At 48.8% G+C, this 19,195-nt stretch overlaps 1 protein-coding gene across 14 annotated transcripts in view; it reads left to right on the top strand.

The window, feature by feature from the left end:
- faf (ubiquitin carboxyl-terminal hydrolase-like faf) overlaps nucleotides 1-19,195 on the top strand; it is an 819,194-nt gene that overhangs the window by 160,309 nt on the left and 639,690 nt on the right. For 10 of the 14 annotated variants that reach the window (XM_075682882.1, XM_075682878.1, XM_075682872.1 and 7 more), the window contains one exon: nucleotides 2,065-2,311. In XM_075682882.1, the coding sequence (XP_075538997.1) occupies nucleotides 2,065-2,311 (247 nt within the window). The remainder of the gene's footprint in view (nucleotides 1-2,064; nucleotides 2,312-19,195) is intronic. The other 4 variants (XM_075682880.1, XM_075682874.1, XM_075682879.1 and 1 more) reach the window with 2 other exon arrangements.

Below are 19,195 nucleotides of genomic sequence, written 5' to 3'. Positions count from 1 at the left end.
TCCTTATCACTGTCGCTAGTCGACACCTCGGCAACAACACAAGCAACGATGGCGAAAAGTCGAACTTCGTAGCCGACATCTCTTCGCCGTCACAGCAGCGCTGCTGAGCAACTCCTTCGCATTCCAAATGCCACACACCGTAGTCAACAACAGATCCCTGTCGCATGCCAGCGCCGACTTCGTGTCACGTTCGATAGCACGAACGATGTCTAATTTTTCTTTTATGCTGAGCACCCGGTGTCTTTTTTTATCCAAGCTTCGGCATGACACGAGCCTTCGCTTGCACGACACCACAATACTCTCTGGCACGGTGTCGAAATGATGTTGATGTCAATGTGGCTTCGCGCGCAAACGGACAGGACACTTGGAGGCCGTTCCGATCTCTGAGGCTTGTTGTTCTGCCGGGCCGCCCGATGGAGACGACGCACCGCCATGTTTGCGCGACGAAAAGTGGAAACGTTGCGTTTTAACTGATGCGTACGCAATAAGCTGGTATGGTTTATACGGATACAAAACACATTATGTTCAATGGCCGCTGAGTCGGGGATTTGACTTTACTACTTTTAAAGTGAAACTACTGTTTAAGCGGGTACGGTTTAACGAGGTTTTACTGTATACCCTGGTCAGCACTCTCCCATCTGCACTCGTTGTGGTGGTAGAGCTATGTTAAATCACATACTCTGCAATTGTCAGTAGGACCCGCCTCCTCCGGAACTTGGTGAGCTCCTTACTACCGAGCAGTAGCAGGCTGTGCTGCCCAGCTCCGATCTGGCAGTACAGCTCCGGGCGGTTGAGCGTGCCAAGCAAGTTGCCGAGAGCCAGGGCTTCTGGCCACCTAGTGTGACCAACAACTCATCATATCCCAACCTTCTGTCGATTCACAAATACTTTCTTCCATCCATCCATCCCGCTGGGCTTGGGGCAGTTTTTTTTTAGATTTATGGCTGTGTCAGTGCAATCTGGAGGATTGGTCAGAATTCGGTAGCTGCCTTCCAATTAAATCAAGAGGGTTGGCAGGTATGCATGACTCATTTGTTATACATAGAATGAGCAGAGCTGGACGATGATATGGAGATGGTGCTGCTGCAATCTGTAGTGACAGGGGATGCTTTAAGGTGAAATTGTAAATTACACAGTTTACACAGACCACCTAAATTAGGCCCCTGATGATCACAAGTACAGTTAAATCCCGCTAATTTGAAATTTATTAATTCGAATTTATACGTACTTCGAACTGCTCTGCTGTTCCTCGTGAAGTCCTATTTATTTGAATAGTAAAAAGCTCCCACGAACTCGAACTCTAAGATCGCTGCATTGGTTATTTCGGACAAAATGTCTTGCTCCCATGGACCAGTGTTTGGACAAACCCCTAGCTACAGGCAAAGGTTTGATGCATTGCTAGCTACCGTAACGTCACATGCTGTAAATATAACTGGGAGAGACATGTGGGCATCCGAGACCAAAGTGGCCCAAGCAGAGTGGTACGCACCTTCCTATCTCATCTGGCTTAAAAGGAGCAGGAGAAAGCTCCTTCGTGTGTGCTTGATCATGTTACGTATGCCACCCCCACCTCCCTCCTAGCACCTCTTAATCAAATTACTGTGTGCTCTATCACGTCATATCAACATTGGGCATGCTGGGGAACTGCATGCATGCATCAAGCCATCATTATTCTCGGTTAGACCTTGCATATTTTCTCTTGCGTCCACAGCAAATGGCGTGCGAGATGCGGTCTTATTACACTGGGATTTTACCCGGAAGTTAGGCTTCTTCAAGCACATGTCGTTGCGTACTGATGTTGGAAAGAAAATACTTTTTCAATGTTAGTCCAGTGACAGTTTTGGTTTTGCATGCTGTAATGCACAATTGATCTGGCACTATATTTAAAGTACTCTCCTTGGTGCAAACTCTGTTTTATTCAAATAAATTTCATGTCCCCTTGGAGTTAACAGTAACGAGATTCTACTGTACTATTGCCTACACTATCAACTTGGAGCAAAGCTGTCAAAATTGTTTTGGGTTCCTTTAGCATGTTCCACAGAGCCCACACTAACTCTTCTTGAGGTGCAGCAGCAGCAGCAGCACGAGCAGCAGGAGCAGCAGGAGCAGCAGGAGCAGCAGCAGCTTGCCGAGGAGCCCCCTGCGGACGCCCCTCCTACAGCAGTGGTGGAAGAGGAGGAGGAAGAATTCCCGCTTGCGGAGCTGGCGCGCCTTGACGAGATGATCAATCGGCCACGCTGGGTGGTTCCTGTGCTACCCAAGGGCGAGCTCGAGGTGCTACTCGAGGCTGCCATCCGCCTCTGCAGGCAGGGTAAGTGTTGCAGAATGGTTCTTAACTGGGCGTGTTGGTACAACAGCACAAGAATAAGACAAAAGCCTGAGGGGACAAACGACACAGGTACAGACTTCCAAATTAAGTGTTCCTCATACCATTTTCTCCCTTCTGTTTGATGTTTTAAAATTTAATTATTGACTTTGTTTGAGGCAAGGTTGTTGCCTGCGCTTCATTTTCTTTATTCTAGTCATACTTGATATACAGGTAAACCTCAATGTAACAAATTATAACGAAAGCCGTCGACCTTGAGTCATCTGACATCGCAGAAATCCCAGACAGAACACATTATAGTAGCACTAATTCACAATTAAAAACTGCTACCTTTCCAAGCTGCCGCTGGGAGAAAACAGAATCTGCACGTCCCAGTGCGAGGATGAGAGTGGCGTGATGCGCTGGTTCGAGGCTACGTTTCTCCTCACCGATAAAACGGTCTATACTTATGCTTTCAATTTCATCTGTTCTCATCTCCAACTCTTTTATGTTTGCGTCTATGTTATTTAAATAATCACCAAAGTTCTCCAGGGCCCTTTCTGTTGCCTCCAAATGGGATCTAATGCCTTTCTGCCCCTCCATTAGTGTCTGGAATGTTTAATCTACTGTAGGGCTTGGGTTCATCTCCATGTCACCACAGATAAGCAGCATACATGAGCAGTAGCAGTTATAGGTTGTGGGGATGCGCGTCTCCTGTAATCTGGCTTCGCGGCGTGGCCTGGCGCGCGCGGCAGTCGGCGTGGTTGAGGCGCAGTACAAGAGATGGCGCGAGTGTTGCGCTGCTAACGCCGCCGACAGGCGAGGTTACTTGGGCACCGCAAGACAAGGCGCTCGCTCTTGGCTTCGGGACAGCAAGCAGTATGGACGTGCCGTGCCGCGTGTGCGCCGATCCATGCTTCTGCGAGACCGTCTCACGTGGCTGCCTTGTAACGCGCCACTGTTCGCGTGACCGTACACGCGAATGACCAGGCGTTGGGATCCAGCATGGGGCGAACATATTCGCTCGCTATCCGGTCGCGATGAGTCTGACTTCTAGATTTGTCGCGCGCCCATTGGCATGTTTTGTCGGCTAGCAGGCATTGATCTATGAAAGGTGCAATAAATGCCCTTGTGATTGTTCGCACTACTGTGTTGTCGTTCCTTTGTCCCAAGAGCACGGAGGAGAACCCCACAAGGTACAGTCTAAACATGTACGTGGGCACGGCAAGGGAACAGTAAACGCATTGTCACTGTGTATGGTACAGACATAAATAACCTCTACCAGGAAAAGATGGATCATTTTCAGCGTCCTGCTCGCAGCGCTTTCGTCGTGCCCACTGAAGATGGACAGGTGTGATGCTGAATTTATAGGTGCCAGGATCAGTGACATTACGGTCTATGGTGACAGGAATCCAAGCACCTGTGGTGTCCCCGTAATGACGGCGCTGCCAGATGTGCCAGTTTTGATCACCAATCCTTTTGTGACTCGATGCAGCTCGGCGGTAGTCTGCGATGGTGCATTTGCACTTTTCAGCATCCATACCTGTACTAGGAAAAGACGGAACATTTTCAATGTCCTGCTCACAGCTCTTTTGCTGCACCCAAAAAGAAATTTTAAGGGGTTGTGTACAAGAATGCTAGAAGAAATATATATTGTGTACCTGATTAAATTAAGCTGGCTAGGCAACTATGTCAACACCACATTGCGAAGGGGATGCCAATAAATCGTCATCATTAGCAACATATCGTGCCACTTGCCTTGGTATGTGAAATGTGTGCTGCATACTTTCTATACGTGTGCCCCACGGTGGTAGAAAAGGAGAAATGTCCAAATGGCACCACTCCAGCAATGCGCCGCGCAGTATGCGATGGCTCTTGAGTTGCCGTCGCTTTGCGTAAGGTGGCAGCAGGGGTAGTCTGGGCCGATCTCTCCGCTCCGCCATTCTTGAAAGTACGTAGCCGGCGGGCGTTGCAAGCATTCAAACTGTGTTTTTACTTCTCTGACTTTTGAGAAAGAGCTCCGTATCGTAGTGCCGTACATCAGAGAGATCTTCAATCACACTGAAAATTACTGTCACTTAAAATGGACTTTTCTCGCGCATTTACGCATGACATCAGACGTGTAGTTTATTTCTTGTTTATTTGACTATTTTATTTCTTTATTTTGCTCAATACAGATTGGTTGCGAGAGCTATATGGTGACTAATGCGTAATTGTCAGATGAATCCCGTTTGAAACGAATATCTTTTTGATATGTTCACGAGCAAGTACATCTTTTTCTTCTTTCTTATAACAATAATAATAAAAAACTCTTCATTAGCATGTACGACTACGCAGAAACAGTATTTACTGTCTTCCTAAAAGTATTGTTGTCATGTTAACGAATATATATGTTGTAAGCGCTATTAACGTACTTCGTCGTTTTCATTTGTACATAGCCATCATCTTCCCTGTTCTTTGACTTCTTCACACATGAGCTGGGGCGTTGCCTTTCTTAGATTAAACAGCGCTGGACAACTTGATCAGTCTCGGTATTATAAAGTGGTGGAGGTATGTCAAGACCCCGACGTCCTCTCGCGTTCCCATCCTCCCTGGAGCTCCGTTCCGGTCGCCGCCTGCGCCCAGCTACCCCTACAACGATAGACACTTCCAACCCCGGCCCTTTCGGCGCCTCTAACGCTACCACACAGACGACCCCGCCTGCAACGCCCTCTTGGACTGTGACGAGCCCTCAGCGTGATCCCCCTGTCTTTGCAGGACTCCGCGGTTCGACGATTGGATCGACCACTACGACTGCATGAGTTCTTGCAACAAGTGGAACGACACCCAGAAATTGAGGCACGTCGCATTCTACTTGACTGGTGTTGCTAAGACGTGGTATTTCAACCACGAATCTGCCATCACAGATTGGTCCACGTTTATGTCCAAGCTGCGGCAAATCTTCGCTTCCTCGTCTGGCCGTGCAAAAGTAGCCAAACAGAAGCTGGGAACGCGCCTCCAACTTCCACAAGAATCTTACACCTCATACATAGAGGATGTTTTGGCTCTGTGCCGCCATGTGAATCCTAGCATGACGGGAGCCGAATGCGTTCGCCACATCTTAAAAGGCATTGGGTCTGTTGCGCTCAATGCCTTAATTGTGTAAAATCCTGGCTCTGTCCAAGACATCACTTCCACGTGTCAACGCCTAGACGAGCTGCAGTCTATTCGTCTTCCACATGACAGCAGCGATCCTCACGTTCCGCATTCTCCAGATCTACGTGCTCGTATCCACACCATCATCCATGAAGAGCTTCAACTACAAGACCTATGGCGTCCGTCTGCTGCCTGCGTCCCAACCCCCACCTTCGACTTGCGCGAGGTCGTAAAGCAAGAATTGACAGCAATGACTACACCCACGGCGCATCTTGCTCCGGTAGCGCGCCCCACACCTACCTACGCGGATGTTGCTTCGCTACCCACACCTACCGTGACGTCCGTGCCTACTGACGTCCGTGCCTATGACCATTTGGCTTAGATGGGAACCAGAGCACTTGCTGTGCCATCCTACCCCCAGTGGCGTCCACCTCGTCCTGTTTGTTTTTACTGTGGTATACGCGACCATATATCTTGCTTCTGCTGCCGTCGCCAGCAGGATGAAAGGCGAGGCTATGCAGAGCACAAGCGAGACCGCACTTGCCGACCAGGTGCCTACTATCCCGCATCATACTTGTTCCCTCAACACCGTTCTACGTCTCCTCCAGCTGCTCCCAATCTGCCTCATAGTTCCCGTTCGGCCATACGTCGTTCTCCATCGCCTTATCGGAGCTCTACATCACCGCTTCGCCCTACTTCCCATCTTGTCGACCAGCACTCGGAAAACTGACTGTTGCAGTTTTTGGAGGGGAAACTGCTACTTATCAGTCTTCAAAAATTCCTCCTGTTCGCCCGGCTAACATGCTTTCTGTAACTGTCGAAGGTGTTCCCGCGTCAGCTCTCATTGATACCAGTGCTGCCGTTTCTGTTCTTTGTAGTGATCTGTGTTCCCGGCTCCGGAAAGTCAAAACGTCTTATCTTGGACCTATTTTGCATGGTGCTAATAATGCATTCATTCACCCCGACGGACGGTGTACTGGTTGTGTTCTCATTGATGGCATACGCCACCATATTGAGTTTCTCATCCTTCCAACATGTATCCATGAACTTATACTGGGTTGGGACTTCCTACATTCTGCTTCAGCCGTCATGTCATGTAGAGAGGAAGTTGTCCATATCACGGATACAGCGCTTGCGCCTGTTACGGACTCTTCACTTTCATGCGTGAACTTGGCCATTGCTGCAGACTACATCCTGCGTCCTGGTCATGAAGACGTAGCCGTAACATCCAGTCAGATCGCCGACGGAGACGCGCTAGTCTCTCCTTCTTCCCGCTGTACTTCTCGCGGAATTCTCATTGCCACCTGTCTCGTCCGGTTTTCATGTGGCCGTACCCTTTTGTCTGCTTGCAACACGACCCAGATCCAGTGATGCTGCCCAAAGGGATGACTGTGGCAACCCTCGCTGACACTCAACCTATCTCTATAGTTACGCTTTGCCCTTCCTCATCGCCAGCACCAACCTCAGGTTTGGATTCTTCTTTCCCTCCTCCAGCCGTTCTTGGTTCTGACCTAACAGCCGCGCAGACCGAAGCCTTACTGGTGGTTTTGGCAAAGCACAAAGCCTGTTTTGATAGCTGTTCCCTTGTGTTGAGCCAAACTTCTGCGGCTACACACCGCATCGAAACAGATGGTTCCGCTATAATACGACGACGCCCCTATTGTGTATCGCCGTCTGAACACAAGATTATTGAACAACAGGTGCAAAAGAACTTGCGCGGAAGATAATACGACCTTCATGTTGCCCATGGGCTTTTCCCGTGGTTCTGGTAAAGAAAAAAGATGGCTCCGTTCGCTTTTGTATCGATTATCGAGCGCTCGCTAAGATCACACGCAAGGACGTATCTTCAATACCTCGAATTGACGACGCTTTGGACACACAAGGGGCGGAGTATTTCTCCATCATTGATCTTCGATCAGGATATTGGCAAATTCGGATGAACGAGACTGACAAAGAAAAGACCGCATTCACTACACCAGATGGACTTTATGAATTTAGCATAATGCCTTTTGGCCTTTGTAACGCTCCTGCCACATTTGAGCGCATGATAGACAGCGTACTTTGTGGTCTAAAATGGAAGACCTGCCTTTGTTATCTGGACGATATTCTCATCTTTTCATCGGACTTCAGCCAACATCTTCATTGATTAGACGAAGTTCTCAAGTGCCTTGCAAATGCTGGTCTCCAGATCAGCACAAAAAAATGCAAATTTGCAAGCAAGAGCATAAAAGTATTGGGCCACGTCGTCTCAAAAGATGGCATCCAGCCAGACCCCAAAAAGATTAGTGCTGTTCTTCAGTTTCCTCGCCCCCAGCAACAGAAACATCTACGCAGTTTCCTAGGCTTGGCGTCATATTTTCGTCGATTTATACACAATTTCGCTGCAATAGCAGCTCCTCTACACAAGCTACTGGTTACCGGTGCCTCTTTCACACGAACTGGCGATTGCGAGTCGGCTTTTCAAGCTCTTAAGCGACATCTTACTTCCGGACTAGTGCTTTGCCACTTCGATAATCGAGCCCCCACCATACTCCTACTGACGCAGGCGCACAGTGTATTGACGCAGTACTTCTGCAATGTAATGCGGCCTCTAAAGAGCAAGTCGTGGCATATGCAAGCCGAACACTTTCTCCAGCTGAGCAGAACTACACCATTACAGAGCAAGAGCGCCTGGCTATCGTTTGGTCGATTCAGAAATTTCGCCCATACCTTTACTCCCGCCACTTCACCATCGTCACCGACCATCATGCTCTGTGTTGGCTGTCATCAATGAAAAACATGTCGGGATGCTTAGGACGCTGGACACTCCGCTTGCAGGAATATGACTTTACAATAACATACAAGTCTGGAAAAAGGTATCATGATGCAGACGCATTGTCTTGCTGCCCACTCTCGCTCTCTCCCGGTAACGCACCGTCGTCTTGCGCACCATGTTGTTCCAATGCTACACCTGCCTCACACCAGCTCTCAATAACGCCCCTGGACCAAGTTACGCTTTCATCACGGTCTGATTTCTTGTCGCTTCAGTGGGCCGACTCCTACTGTCGAGCTCACATGGATCGCCTTAGTGGATTCGCCGAACCACCCAACAGCTGCTTGCGACGCCAACTTCAATAATTCCGCCTTCAAGATGGCATGCTACATCGCTGCGTTTGCCAACCAACAGGTCACCGGTGGGTCCCAATTCTGCCTCGTTGCCTTCGCTTGCGAGTATTAGAGGCACTTCACGACGACATATCGGCTGGCCACTTAGGCTTCCACAAGACTTACGACCGCATCAAGACCCGCTGCTTCTGGCCTGGCCTATCCACAACGGTGGTCAAATACATTGCCTCTTGTGCATCATGTCAGCACCGCAAACGCTCGACATCCCCTCCTGCCGGTTTATTACAACCTCTCCCTCCCGGATGCACCTTTTGAATTTGTTGGTATTGATTTGTATGGTCCCTTGCCGTTGACACCCTCCAGTCACCGTTGGATTGTACCCTCGGTTGACCGTTTAACAAGATATGTCGAGACTGCCCCTCTCCGATCCGGTACCGCTTGTGAGGTTGCCAACTTTTTCTTGCGCTCCATCGTCTTGCGCCACGGGACTCCTCGCATTCTTCTCAGTGACCGTGGCAAGGCGCTCATTTTCCAAGTTCTCGAAGTTCTTCGGGCTGCTAATACCGTCCACATCTTCTACTTCTACCTATCATCCGCAAACCAATGGCCTTACTGAGCACTTCTACTGTACGCTGTCTGTACGCATGTACATCCATCCTGACCACACTGACTGAGATAAAATTCTTCCTTTTGTGACATTCGCATATAATACTGCTATTCAACGGACTACCGGCTACAGTCCTTTCTTCCTTGTATATGGACGATCTTCCACCACATTCGACGGAGAGTTCTTTTTAGCACCTTCTTCTAACGCGTCGCTTCCAGAAGATTTTGCTGCCCGAATTGCACATTGCCGTCAAATCACCTGGGAAAGCACAGAAGCTACCCAAGCTGAGTGCAAACGTCACTCCGACAACAAACGCTGTGACGTACGTTTTCACCCTGGAGACTAAGTCCTGCTTTGGACTCCAGTCCGCACTCCAAGCCTCTGTGAGAAGTTCCTTCAATGCTACATTGGCCCATACACCGTTGTGCAGCAAACATCTGCAGTGAACTATCTCGTCCATGCAGTACACTCCGTCACTGACCGGCGCCGCCGGGATGCCAAAATTGTTCATGTCTCGCGGATAAAGCCCTTCACTCCCCGTTTAGATAACCTCTAATCTGCGGCCAGGCTGGCCGCTTCCATGATGGGGGGAAGCTAGTGTAAGCGCTATTAACGTACTTCGTCGTTTTCATTTGTACATAGCCATCATCATCTTCCCTGTTCTTCGACTTCATCGCGCCTGAGTTGGGGCGTTGCCTTTCTTGGAATAAACAGTGCTGGACAACTTGATTGGTCTCCGTATTATAATATATATATATATATTAACACGACAACATTACTCGACCGGTGGACCGATGTTGAGGGTTTACAAGAAAATTATATATGTATAATTTTCTTGTAAACCCTGACGATCAGTCCACTGGACGAAACTGTTGAAATTAAATGCTTGTTCTGTTGTAGCACCGCTGATGTACTTTACGCTTGAAAGGTAGCCTGAAGTATTTGTTTACCTACTCACCACACACATATATAATTGTTAGTAGCGTGGATGATTTGGCGTAGGTGAAAAAAAATTTGATCTTTTTTTATGCGACATGACGGCACAAATAAACCACCACAACGCTTCGTCTGATCGTATCTCGCTGCCTGTTTTCTCAACTTGTCTGATTATTATTAATGAAAAATGTTGGGTAAAAAGAATCGTCAGTTTCTAAGCACATTAAATTCTGAAAAATAAGATTACTGGAACGGCAGGCAGATTTAAAAATGAAAGTTCATTGACGCTTTCTGCAACACAGCAATATTCCTTATACAAACTTCAGCATGCGTGATCTGTCTGCAGTGTGCATCCCAAGCGAAGTATACTGTGCTGCACCTACAACGAGCACCACGGCTACCACTTACTGCGTGTTTCACGCCGTTTCAGTTCCTCTTTGTTCAGAGTGGCCAGCCAAGACAGGCCACGAACACGAATTCGGCGCGGCAGTGCCGCTCTATCTAGACAGAATGGCGTCTACTCCTGTTGTTTGAAGTCTCCAGCATTTCGTAGGCGCATGCTTGCATGAAAGAAGGAGTACAGCTAGCTTCCTCCATTGTCTGACTGCCTTACAGCATTGCAAGTGCCTTGGAGTCATGCTTATGATCCGCTTGGATATGTGGTATTTCTGGATCTCTGCTCAAGCTGTGCGTGACAGCATTGGCATTTCTGCTCACTTTGTTAAGTTGGCACAGTTGGAGCTGAACAAAAAAGAAAACAAAACAATTGGTGACCGTGCATCAGTGAAGTTTAGTTACAGCCAGGCAATCATAAATCAACTACATCCATAAGCCCAATGTTACCCACAATGACGTGAAAACCAACAATTTTTCTTTAATGCTGTACGCTCGGCGGGAAGAATTTTCACGCTTCCAGAAAAATACAGGCGCGTCCCTTGCGATCGACGCTCTGTGTCAGTCTCATCGAGATTAACCGCACCGATCAGAAATTCTTAAGCTCCATAGAGCTTCATGCGCTTACTTTTGTGGGCAAGGCTAACAGACAGCCTCTATAAATTATTAAATTCATAAACAGCGTTTTAAAGCCAGAAAATTTGCAATAACAAACGACCTTTTACAGCACAGCGAAAGCTTGCAGTGCGTGTCTTTGAGCCCATAAGCCCCTTTCGCCGACTGCTGTAGAAACTCAAGAAGTGCGGCAACGCTCCTGGGGCGCTCATTTGGCCACCTCTCTATTCTACCACCGTGGTGGGCCCTGTGCATTGGAATTGCATATTATTACACCAGGTAGCACACCATGTAGCAGTTGCATAGGTAGTGGCACAAGGTAGAGAAGTCTTGAGAAAGAAAAAGAAGATTATGGAGATGTATAAATATACCTTTTCCATCATAATCTTACCTTAACATAGAAGTGGAAGAGAGAATAAGTCGGTAGCCAAGTTTTTCAATTCTGTAAGGGAAACGAACGAAGGTGAGCAAATCTTGTATTAGTCTGTATTTGCTTTGTTTCTGCCACTGGTGACACCTTTGCTGCGTTGTGTGAACGCAATCGGGAAGTTTTTTCCTTTAACGGAAGCATTAGGCTGAGCCCCGTAAACATTTCGACAACTTTACACCGTAAACAAAGTTTGCATCCTTGGGAGTGTATGTTGTCCTCAAACGATAATCGTCATCTAGCTTGCGCGACTTTCCTTTGCTTAAGGCTGCGCATCTGAAACTTTTAGGTCACAAATGGCATTCGCGATATCGGCTTGACATAATATTTTTGGCATGAAATTGTACGGTATACCGGAGTAATTCAAGCAGGCTAGATTAGTGTATGTAAGCGTCTTACTTCAAAGGGAATGCCATAAATAATAATCATCATCATTAGTATAGTATCGTGCTATTTGACACGTGATGTGTCATGTGCGCCACATAGCATCAATACATATTGCATTGCAGTTCCGTTATATTTCACCATTTGTCCTGACATGTTGCAGTTGCATATAGCAGTCCCATGGTGCAATTAGCTGGACCTAGTTATCTCAACCAGGCTTAAGTGACTGTCACCACTCCGTTTCAAAGGGGATGCCAATAAACCATCATTCTCGTCGTCATCATCAACAGCAACGTACCGTGCCATGGGTCAAGGGATGTGATATGTGCGCCAAGCAGTCACTTCGGTACATGCTATGGCGCCTCCTCGCAAGGTATGAACCGTTGCTGAAGAAGCGAATCGTAGAGCTATGCACGTGGCTGCAACCAGGCAACATCTGGCACAGCAGACCACTGTGCAAGATTGCTGGAGAACCTGTTCTCTTGAAAACAACATGAAGATTGTCGCAAGGACCCTGTAGTGCGTGGTGCTAAAAATGGAGCTCCTATGGAGCTCCAGCTTATGCTGTGACTGTGCCGCATCTGCTGCACAGGTGTGGGACTTTTTTGGCGTTTTTACAAGTGCACAGGCACTTTTTGTAGACCTTGAGAAAGTAAACGGTGGAAAGTGGTCCTGACAAACAATTGATGATAGCTGGTGTCTTCTGGATTTGACAGGATTCCAAAAGGAGCCGCCACGGGGGGTGTCTTTCTCTCCAAGACAACAGTACCTTCGGGCCTAATCTGGTGATTGAAAAGCTCGCGGTGTTCTGCCACAGCACTGCGTTCTCTGTTTAGGTGGCAAAGGTCATCCTTGGGTTGACGAATTCTCTCTGGGAAGTTCTTGGTCTCACCAATATATGATGGTGATTTGGTGCAGGTAATCTTGTACACAATGCCCTGTGCCTTTTCGACAGGAATGCGGTCTTTTGGACGAGGGAGACCAGCGACCAGAGAGAGGCTTGTGAGCAATGTCAACCCTTGCCCTTCACAGCACACGGGCTAGTGCCTCGCTGACATCTTGAATGTATGGTATTGACACGTGCATTTGTTTATCTTTCTCGGGTGACCGCTTTTTCACCGGCTAACGAAGGTTAAAGGTTATCACTCAGAGCAGGACACGCCTGTATGTATCGGAAGTTTGTCGAATGTTTTCGATGGTTTTATCCATTGTCAGTTGTCACTGAACCTTGTGTAATCTGATTGTATGTGTGGTGTGAATTGTGTAGTACTTTCTGGAACACATGCGAGCACCAGCAATTATTCTGGAGCCTTCGATGACTCACCTATAAAAGCCAATGCGTTTGGCTCGCTGATCGGATTTCGATGGTCGCTGACTGTGTTCACTGCTAGCCTTGTGCCTTGAGTGTAACTTGCTTTGGTGGGCACAGGTTAGCCCAACAAAAAGTTAGTTTTGTCATTCCCAGTATTGCGACTGTTTTCTTCATCGTCACTACAATGTGCCATCTCATGGAGGTGGGTTTGTGTTCATGTACCGGATGCCCCTGTCAACCCCACACACCGAAAACAACACCAGCATCACCCCAGACCATAGAGCAAGCCGCAGGCTACAAAACCTGCCCCTGGAGCACGGACTTCTACCTGAGATGATTGGAAACATTGTGGCCTAATCAACAACCATAATGGCAGCCTCGACGTCGCCCATTGTGCTGCAACAGCGCAGGGAGCCACCGACCTTTGGCGAATCATCATTTGAAGACCAGAGGAACTGGCTGGAAATGTATGAAAAGGTCGCTACATTTAACAACTGGAACAGCGATAACAAGCTACGCCATGTCTTCTTCTCATTGGACGACATTGCCAGGACGTGGTTGGAGAATCAAGAAACCACCTTAACAATCTGGGACCTATTTCCCCGACACTTCTTGCAGACCATCACAAGCGTCATGCGCAAAGAGTGAGCACAAGCTCTGCTGGAAACCCAAGAGCAACTGCTCAATGAAACCATTGCCATCTTCACAAAAGTGACGACCCGTCTTTTCGGACACGCCAACCCAGAAATGTTCGGGGAGAAAAAAGTCTGTTTTCTGATGCAGCGCGTAAAGCAAGAACTTTTCGCCGGACTGATTTGCTAGCCTCCAAAGACCATAGCCAAGTTTTTGACAGAAGCAACAATTATTAAGAAGACACTGAAAATGCACATCTGCCAATACAAGAGCCAAGTGCTTTCACCCGAGAGCAACATTCAAGCACTAGGTGCCGACGAGCTCCGAGAGACCATTAGAACTGCGCAGGATGTTCCCTTCGAGGCAGTCTCAAGTAGCATTCATTGCTGACAACATCCAAAAGGAGATTATGCAGTCACTTATCAGGAGATTATGCAGGAGATTATGCAGGCCTCAGCCGGAGACGATGACCTACGTTGCCATAGCCTGCCTTCACGCTCCCCCTCTGCACTTGTGCCGGGGCCCGGTAATGCCCCAGTTTTGTCATTCACCGCCACAGCTGCCAGCTGTCCCTTCTGTCGCCTAGCGCAGCTACCCAAGAGAGACAGATGTACGGTGTGTTCCAGACCACGGTCCGCTCTGCTACCACTGGGGAGAAGTGGGCCACGTCTACTGCCGATGCCTATACCGCGACATGGGACTGCAAGGCTTCGCCATTAATGCGCTGCTTCCCCAGCTTAGCGAACCGCCTCTTGATACCACCAACTACATCACTGCAATACAGTGGAGACCCCAACGTTCTTCGTGTTCGCTGTCACCAGGACGCTACTCTCGCTGCAGTGCCGGCCATACGTAGGACAAGCCCATGGCCGGTCCGTAAGCCCACATCCAGAAACTAAAAGTAGCAACTCATAGAGGTGTGGTTGCTGTACATTTAAATACTGAAAATCCTCTGCCGCCGCCGTCGTCGTTTCAAGACATATTTCGACGACATAGGAACAACAAGCCGCCATTCTGAAGAGGCCTCAATGCCGAGGATACGCCGACAAAAGAAGACCTGACGACGAGACGTACCAGCTACAGAACAATGCAATGCAGCTGTGATGTGACGCCACGACCCAATTGCAATGCAAGGCCAAGAACAACCAACCTCGACATGCTTCTCGACGGCCACACTGTCACCGCTCTAGTGGACACAGGAGCCGACTACTCTGACATCAGTGGACTTACGACACCAAGCTGATGAAAGTCAAGAATACATGGAACGACCCTCATATCCGGACAGCAGGAGGACACCTTATAACGCTGAGTGGAAGTTGCACAGCAAGAATTACAGTGCATGACCAGACTTACACTGCTGTCCACAGACCAAGCGATACCACCAAAGAGGACTTCCAGTGAGCATGCCTTGAGAGTACTTGAAAACCAAGTCAGTATTCTACCTCACTCCAGCATTATCATTTCTGTTGGCACCGGAACACCCGCAGATGTAGAAGGCGTCATCGAGGATGACTAACGTCTACTGCTCAACCGTGAAATTTGCGTTGCTAGAGGGATCGCTCAACAAGCGCATGGCAATCACATACGCCAAGAAAATTGTGGAAGCCAGCAATGCATTTGTCCTCTCAAATTCTGCCGCATCTAGCCCAACGACCATAGTTCCCGAACCAGTCTTTGATATGAACCCAAGTGGAGTAACCCAATGAGTAAGCAGCAACAGCTCAAAAGTCTTCTCCAACGATACAAAGACTGCTTTTTCGACGTCATGGCATATTCAATAAATACCAGTTGCAATACATTGCATAATAACCGAAGAATCCGCTCGACCACTCCACCAGAGCTCTTACAGAGTTTCAGCGCAAGAATGTGAGTAAAACAAGAACAAGGTGAAAGCATGAGCCAACGTTTCGACAAGTAAACTTGTCTTCTTCAAGGCGGCATATGCTTTCCTCGCCACAGTATATATAGGTGGGGTTCTTCTAAAGGGGAGAGGGTGTAAGGTGGGTGGGAGCGGCAACGAGCAAAGGTGTGTTAGCGTGTCGAATTGAGGCTTCTGACAACGGCATCTGACACGCCGGAAGAACCCCACCTATATATACTGTGGCGAGGAAACCATATGTCGCCTTGAAGAAGACAAGTCCACTTGTCGAAACGGTGGCTCCTGCTTTCACCTTGTTCTTGTTTTGCTCATCGTCTTGAATTTCCATATCCCGCCTTCCCCGTGTTTTTCTTAGAATGTGAAACTATAAGGCAACAAGTCGATGAAATACTGCCAGACGACATCATCCAGCCATCGAAAAGCCCGTGGGCATCTCCTGTAGTCATGAAGAAAAAGGACGGAACCCCGAGTTTCTGTGTCAGTTATCGTCAACTGAGTAAGGTCACAAGGAAGGATGTATACCCCTTCCCACGTATCGATGATGCATTGGATCGGCTCTGAAATGCTGAGTGCTTCTTGTCGATAGATCTCAAGTCTGGCTACTGGCAAATAGAAGCCAACGAGAGGCATCGCGAGAAGACCACCTTCATCACGCCAGACGGCCTCTACGAGTTTAAGGTCAGGCCACTTGGACTGTGCTCGGCACCTGCAACGTTCCAGCGCATGATGGGCACGGTGTTAGCAGGGTTAAAGTGGCAGACCTGTCTCATCTACTTGGATGGCGGCGGCATCTTCACCGAGAATTTTGACGATCACCTTAGGTGGCTTGGAACAGTACTAGAGGCCATGAAGCTGGAAAAGTGCCGCTTTGTTTATGATGCACTTATGTTCTTGGGCCATGTCATCAGCAAATCTGGAGTCCACCCTTGTCCGCAATGACATCTGCCCTCACTAAATTTCCACAGCCCACCTACAAGAAAGGAGTGTGCAGATTTCTTGGCTTTATACCTATTACAGGCGCTTTGTCAGGAACATTTCGCACATTGCGGAGCCATTAACCTTTGTTGCGAAATCCGATGTCCATTTTAAGTGGGAAATGCTGCAAATCGAAGCATTTGAAGAGCTTAAGCGACACCTACAGTCACCACCAGTACTAGCCCATTTGATGAAGCCGCCAACACCGAAATCCACACCGACGCAAGTAGCCTAGGCCTTGTCGCTGATCTAGTCCAGAGGAAAGGCAGATTTCAAAGGGTCATTGCTTACGCTAGTTGGTTGCTGGTGAAAGTAAAAGCCAATTATTCTATGACAGAGAAGTAATGCCTTGCCATAATTTAATTTCATTTATTTCATTTCATTTATTATCACCTTGAAGGCCTGAAGGTCCGAAGGCATTACACAAGGGAGGCAATAAAAAAAAAGTAAAAGTGGTTAAAAACGTACAAATAAAGCCGGCAACTATACTTTGTTGATTTTGTACAACTTGAAACAAGCAAATGAAACTTACGAAGATAATGAAGCAACACGGCATACATAAGCGAAAAAATACGCTAGGTGGAAGGTCTCACTAAGATAGACTATTAAAAGTGGTTTGTGATGAATTCTAAACGATGACCACTGGGAACAGGAAGTCATTGAAAGAGATGTGTTAGGTATTCACAAAATTTCTTGTGGTCAGTACAGGTAACGAAGTGGTCAGGGAGTGCATTCCAGAAGACTATTGCATTAGGGAAGGTGGAAGTGGCCATGGCTGTTGAGCGGCCAGGTAAACGTGCTATGGTAGAGCTGTGACTTATGCGAGAGCAAGTTCGCAATGATTGTTTAAGGACCTGGTGCCTTGAGCATGGACTGAAAAGAAGGAGTGAAGCAAAGAAAGACGTGATATGATGCGGCGTGACTTCAGTGTTGGCAGACCGATTGATACTTCATGGAAGTGACACTAGTGAACCGTGAATATTGTGTGGGGGTTCCACTCTGCGTGCGGCTAGGGCTGAAGGCGAGCTCCGGAACTAGCCACACGCAGTCGCTTCGTGGTACTCCCAACTCGTAGCGCGGGAATCGCGTCTGCGTCGGGTTCGAACGAATAAGGCAACCAGTGGCGTCACTAACAACGTTTATTGCTACCAGCAATAACGAACACTCGCAGAGGGACGTCCTCTCAGTAAAAGTAATAAATAGGCTTGCCTTCAAGATGTTCAACCAGTACCAACTCGCCCAAATGTCGATCCTTCTACAGGCTTGCCTTGTTGCCTGGGTGGGTCAGGCAAACGAAGACACTCATGGGTCGCGGCAGGTGGCTTCGTCCAGGTGGTGCAGGTGTCCAGCGTCCCAAGAGAGTGGGTCTCCCCTTGTCGCGCTGTTTTGTACATTTTTACCTGGGTGAGGGGAATGTCCTCCTCGCCCGTCAGCTACCTGCCTGCCAGTCGGGGAGAAAGGGTGCGCGCGCGTCGCAAGAGCGAGGGAGAATCGGGAGAGGGCGAGTGCGCTTCTCCTGTGTCTATGCCGGCTCTCGACGCGAGGACGCGGGTGTAGATGGGCGCATGTGCTCCCAACATCCTCCTCCCTTTAAGAAGCCCCCCGTATGTTGATGCTGGCACCTAGGTATGCCCGAGGGGTGCGGGCGCCCGTTTGCTAAAGTTCCCGCCAAGGTTCGCCATCAAGGCAGCGTTGCACACGCCGGCTTTCGGCGTCGAGCTTGCGTTGCTGTAGCCCTCAGCTGGCAGACACTTGACGCCGACTCGAAGGTGCCCAGTCAGCGGCACTGCTTGGGCTTGCGAGGCGGATAGTAGTCCCGGCTCAAAGGCGACTCTCCGTGCCGCGCCCCAGCTGTTGGCTGCACAAGCCGGGAGGTCACTTGCTGGGTGCGGGGTAGTGGTTCGTGCAGCTGCAAGGCCAGCGTAGCGCCGTCAGCGCCGCCGGTGCGTCAGTTGTACCTGCGAGTACTGCAGGCAGTTCGCACGGCCGTGTCTTGTTTCCTGCTTCAGAAAATTGGATTAGTCCACTGCACGGAACGAAATTGTGATAAGCAGCATGACTGGCTGGATCCGGGAACACCGTCAACGCCCGTTACGAAGGGAATGGTCGTCTGCACCATCAAAGATTCACAGCACACCGCACTGGCCCTCGCAAGCCTTTGGTCAATGCACACACCGCATGCAAACACGTGGAATCGTTCACGCCATATTCCCGTCGTGGTCTGTGTGGTTGCTTGAAGACTGGAACGACGGCTCGTCGTCAATACTCTGCGCTCTGCTGTCACTAGACGGTCACTTCCCGGCAGGAACTAACAAGGTGCCAGCATGGCCCGGACTTACGAATGGCCCTTGCAGTCATCGGAATGGCCCTCGCAGTCATCAACGCAAATATAGCAGTCAGATCACTTCCGCCTGCTACGCAAATTGTAGCGCGGCTGCGGGCTCGCTGTTCGATTCTGGCTGTTCTCACTCACCGACCGCGGTTGAGGG

Source organism: Dermacentor variabilis, chromosome 2 (genome assembly GCF_050947875.1).
Source record: "Dermacentor variabilis isolate Ectoservices chromosome 2, ASM5094787v1, whole genome shotgun sequence".
Lineage (NCBI taxonomy): Eukaryota > Metazoa > Arthropoda > Arachnida > Ixodida > Ixodidae > Dermacentor > Dermacentor variabilis.
This window is presented reverse-complemented; position numbering and strand designations above follow the sequence as displayed.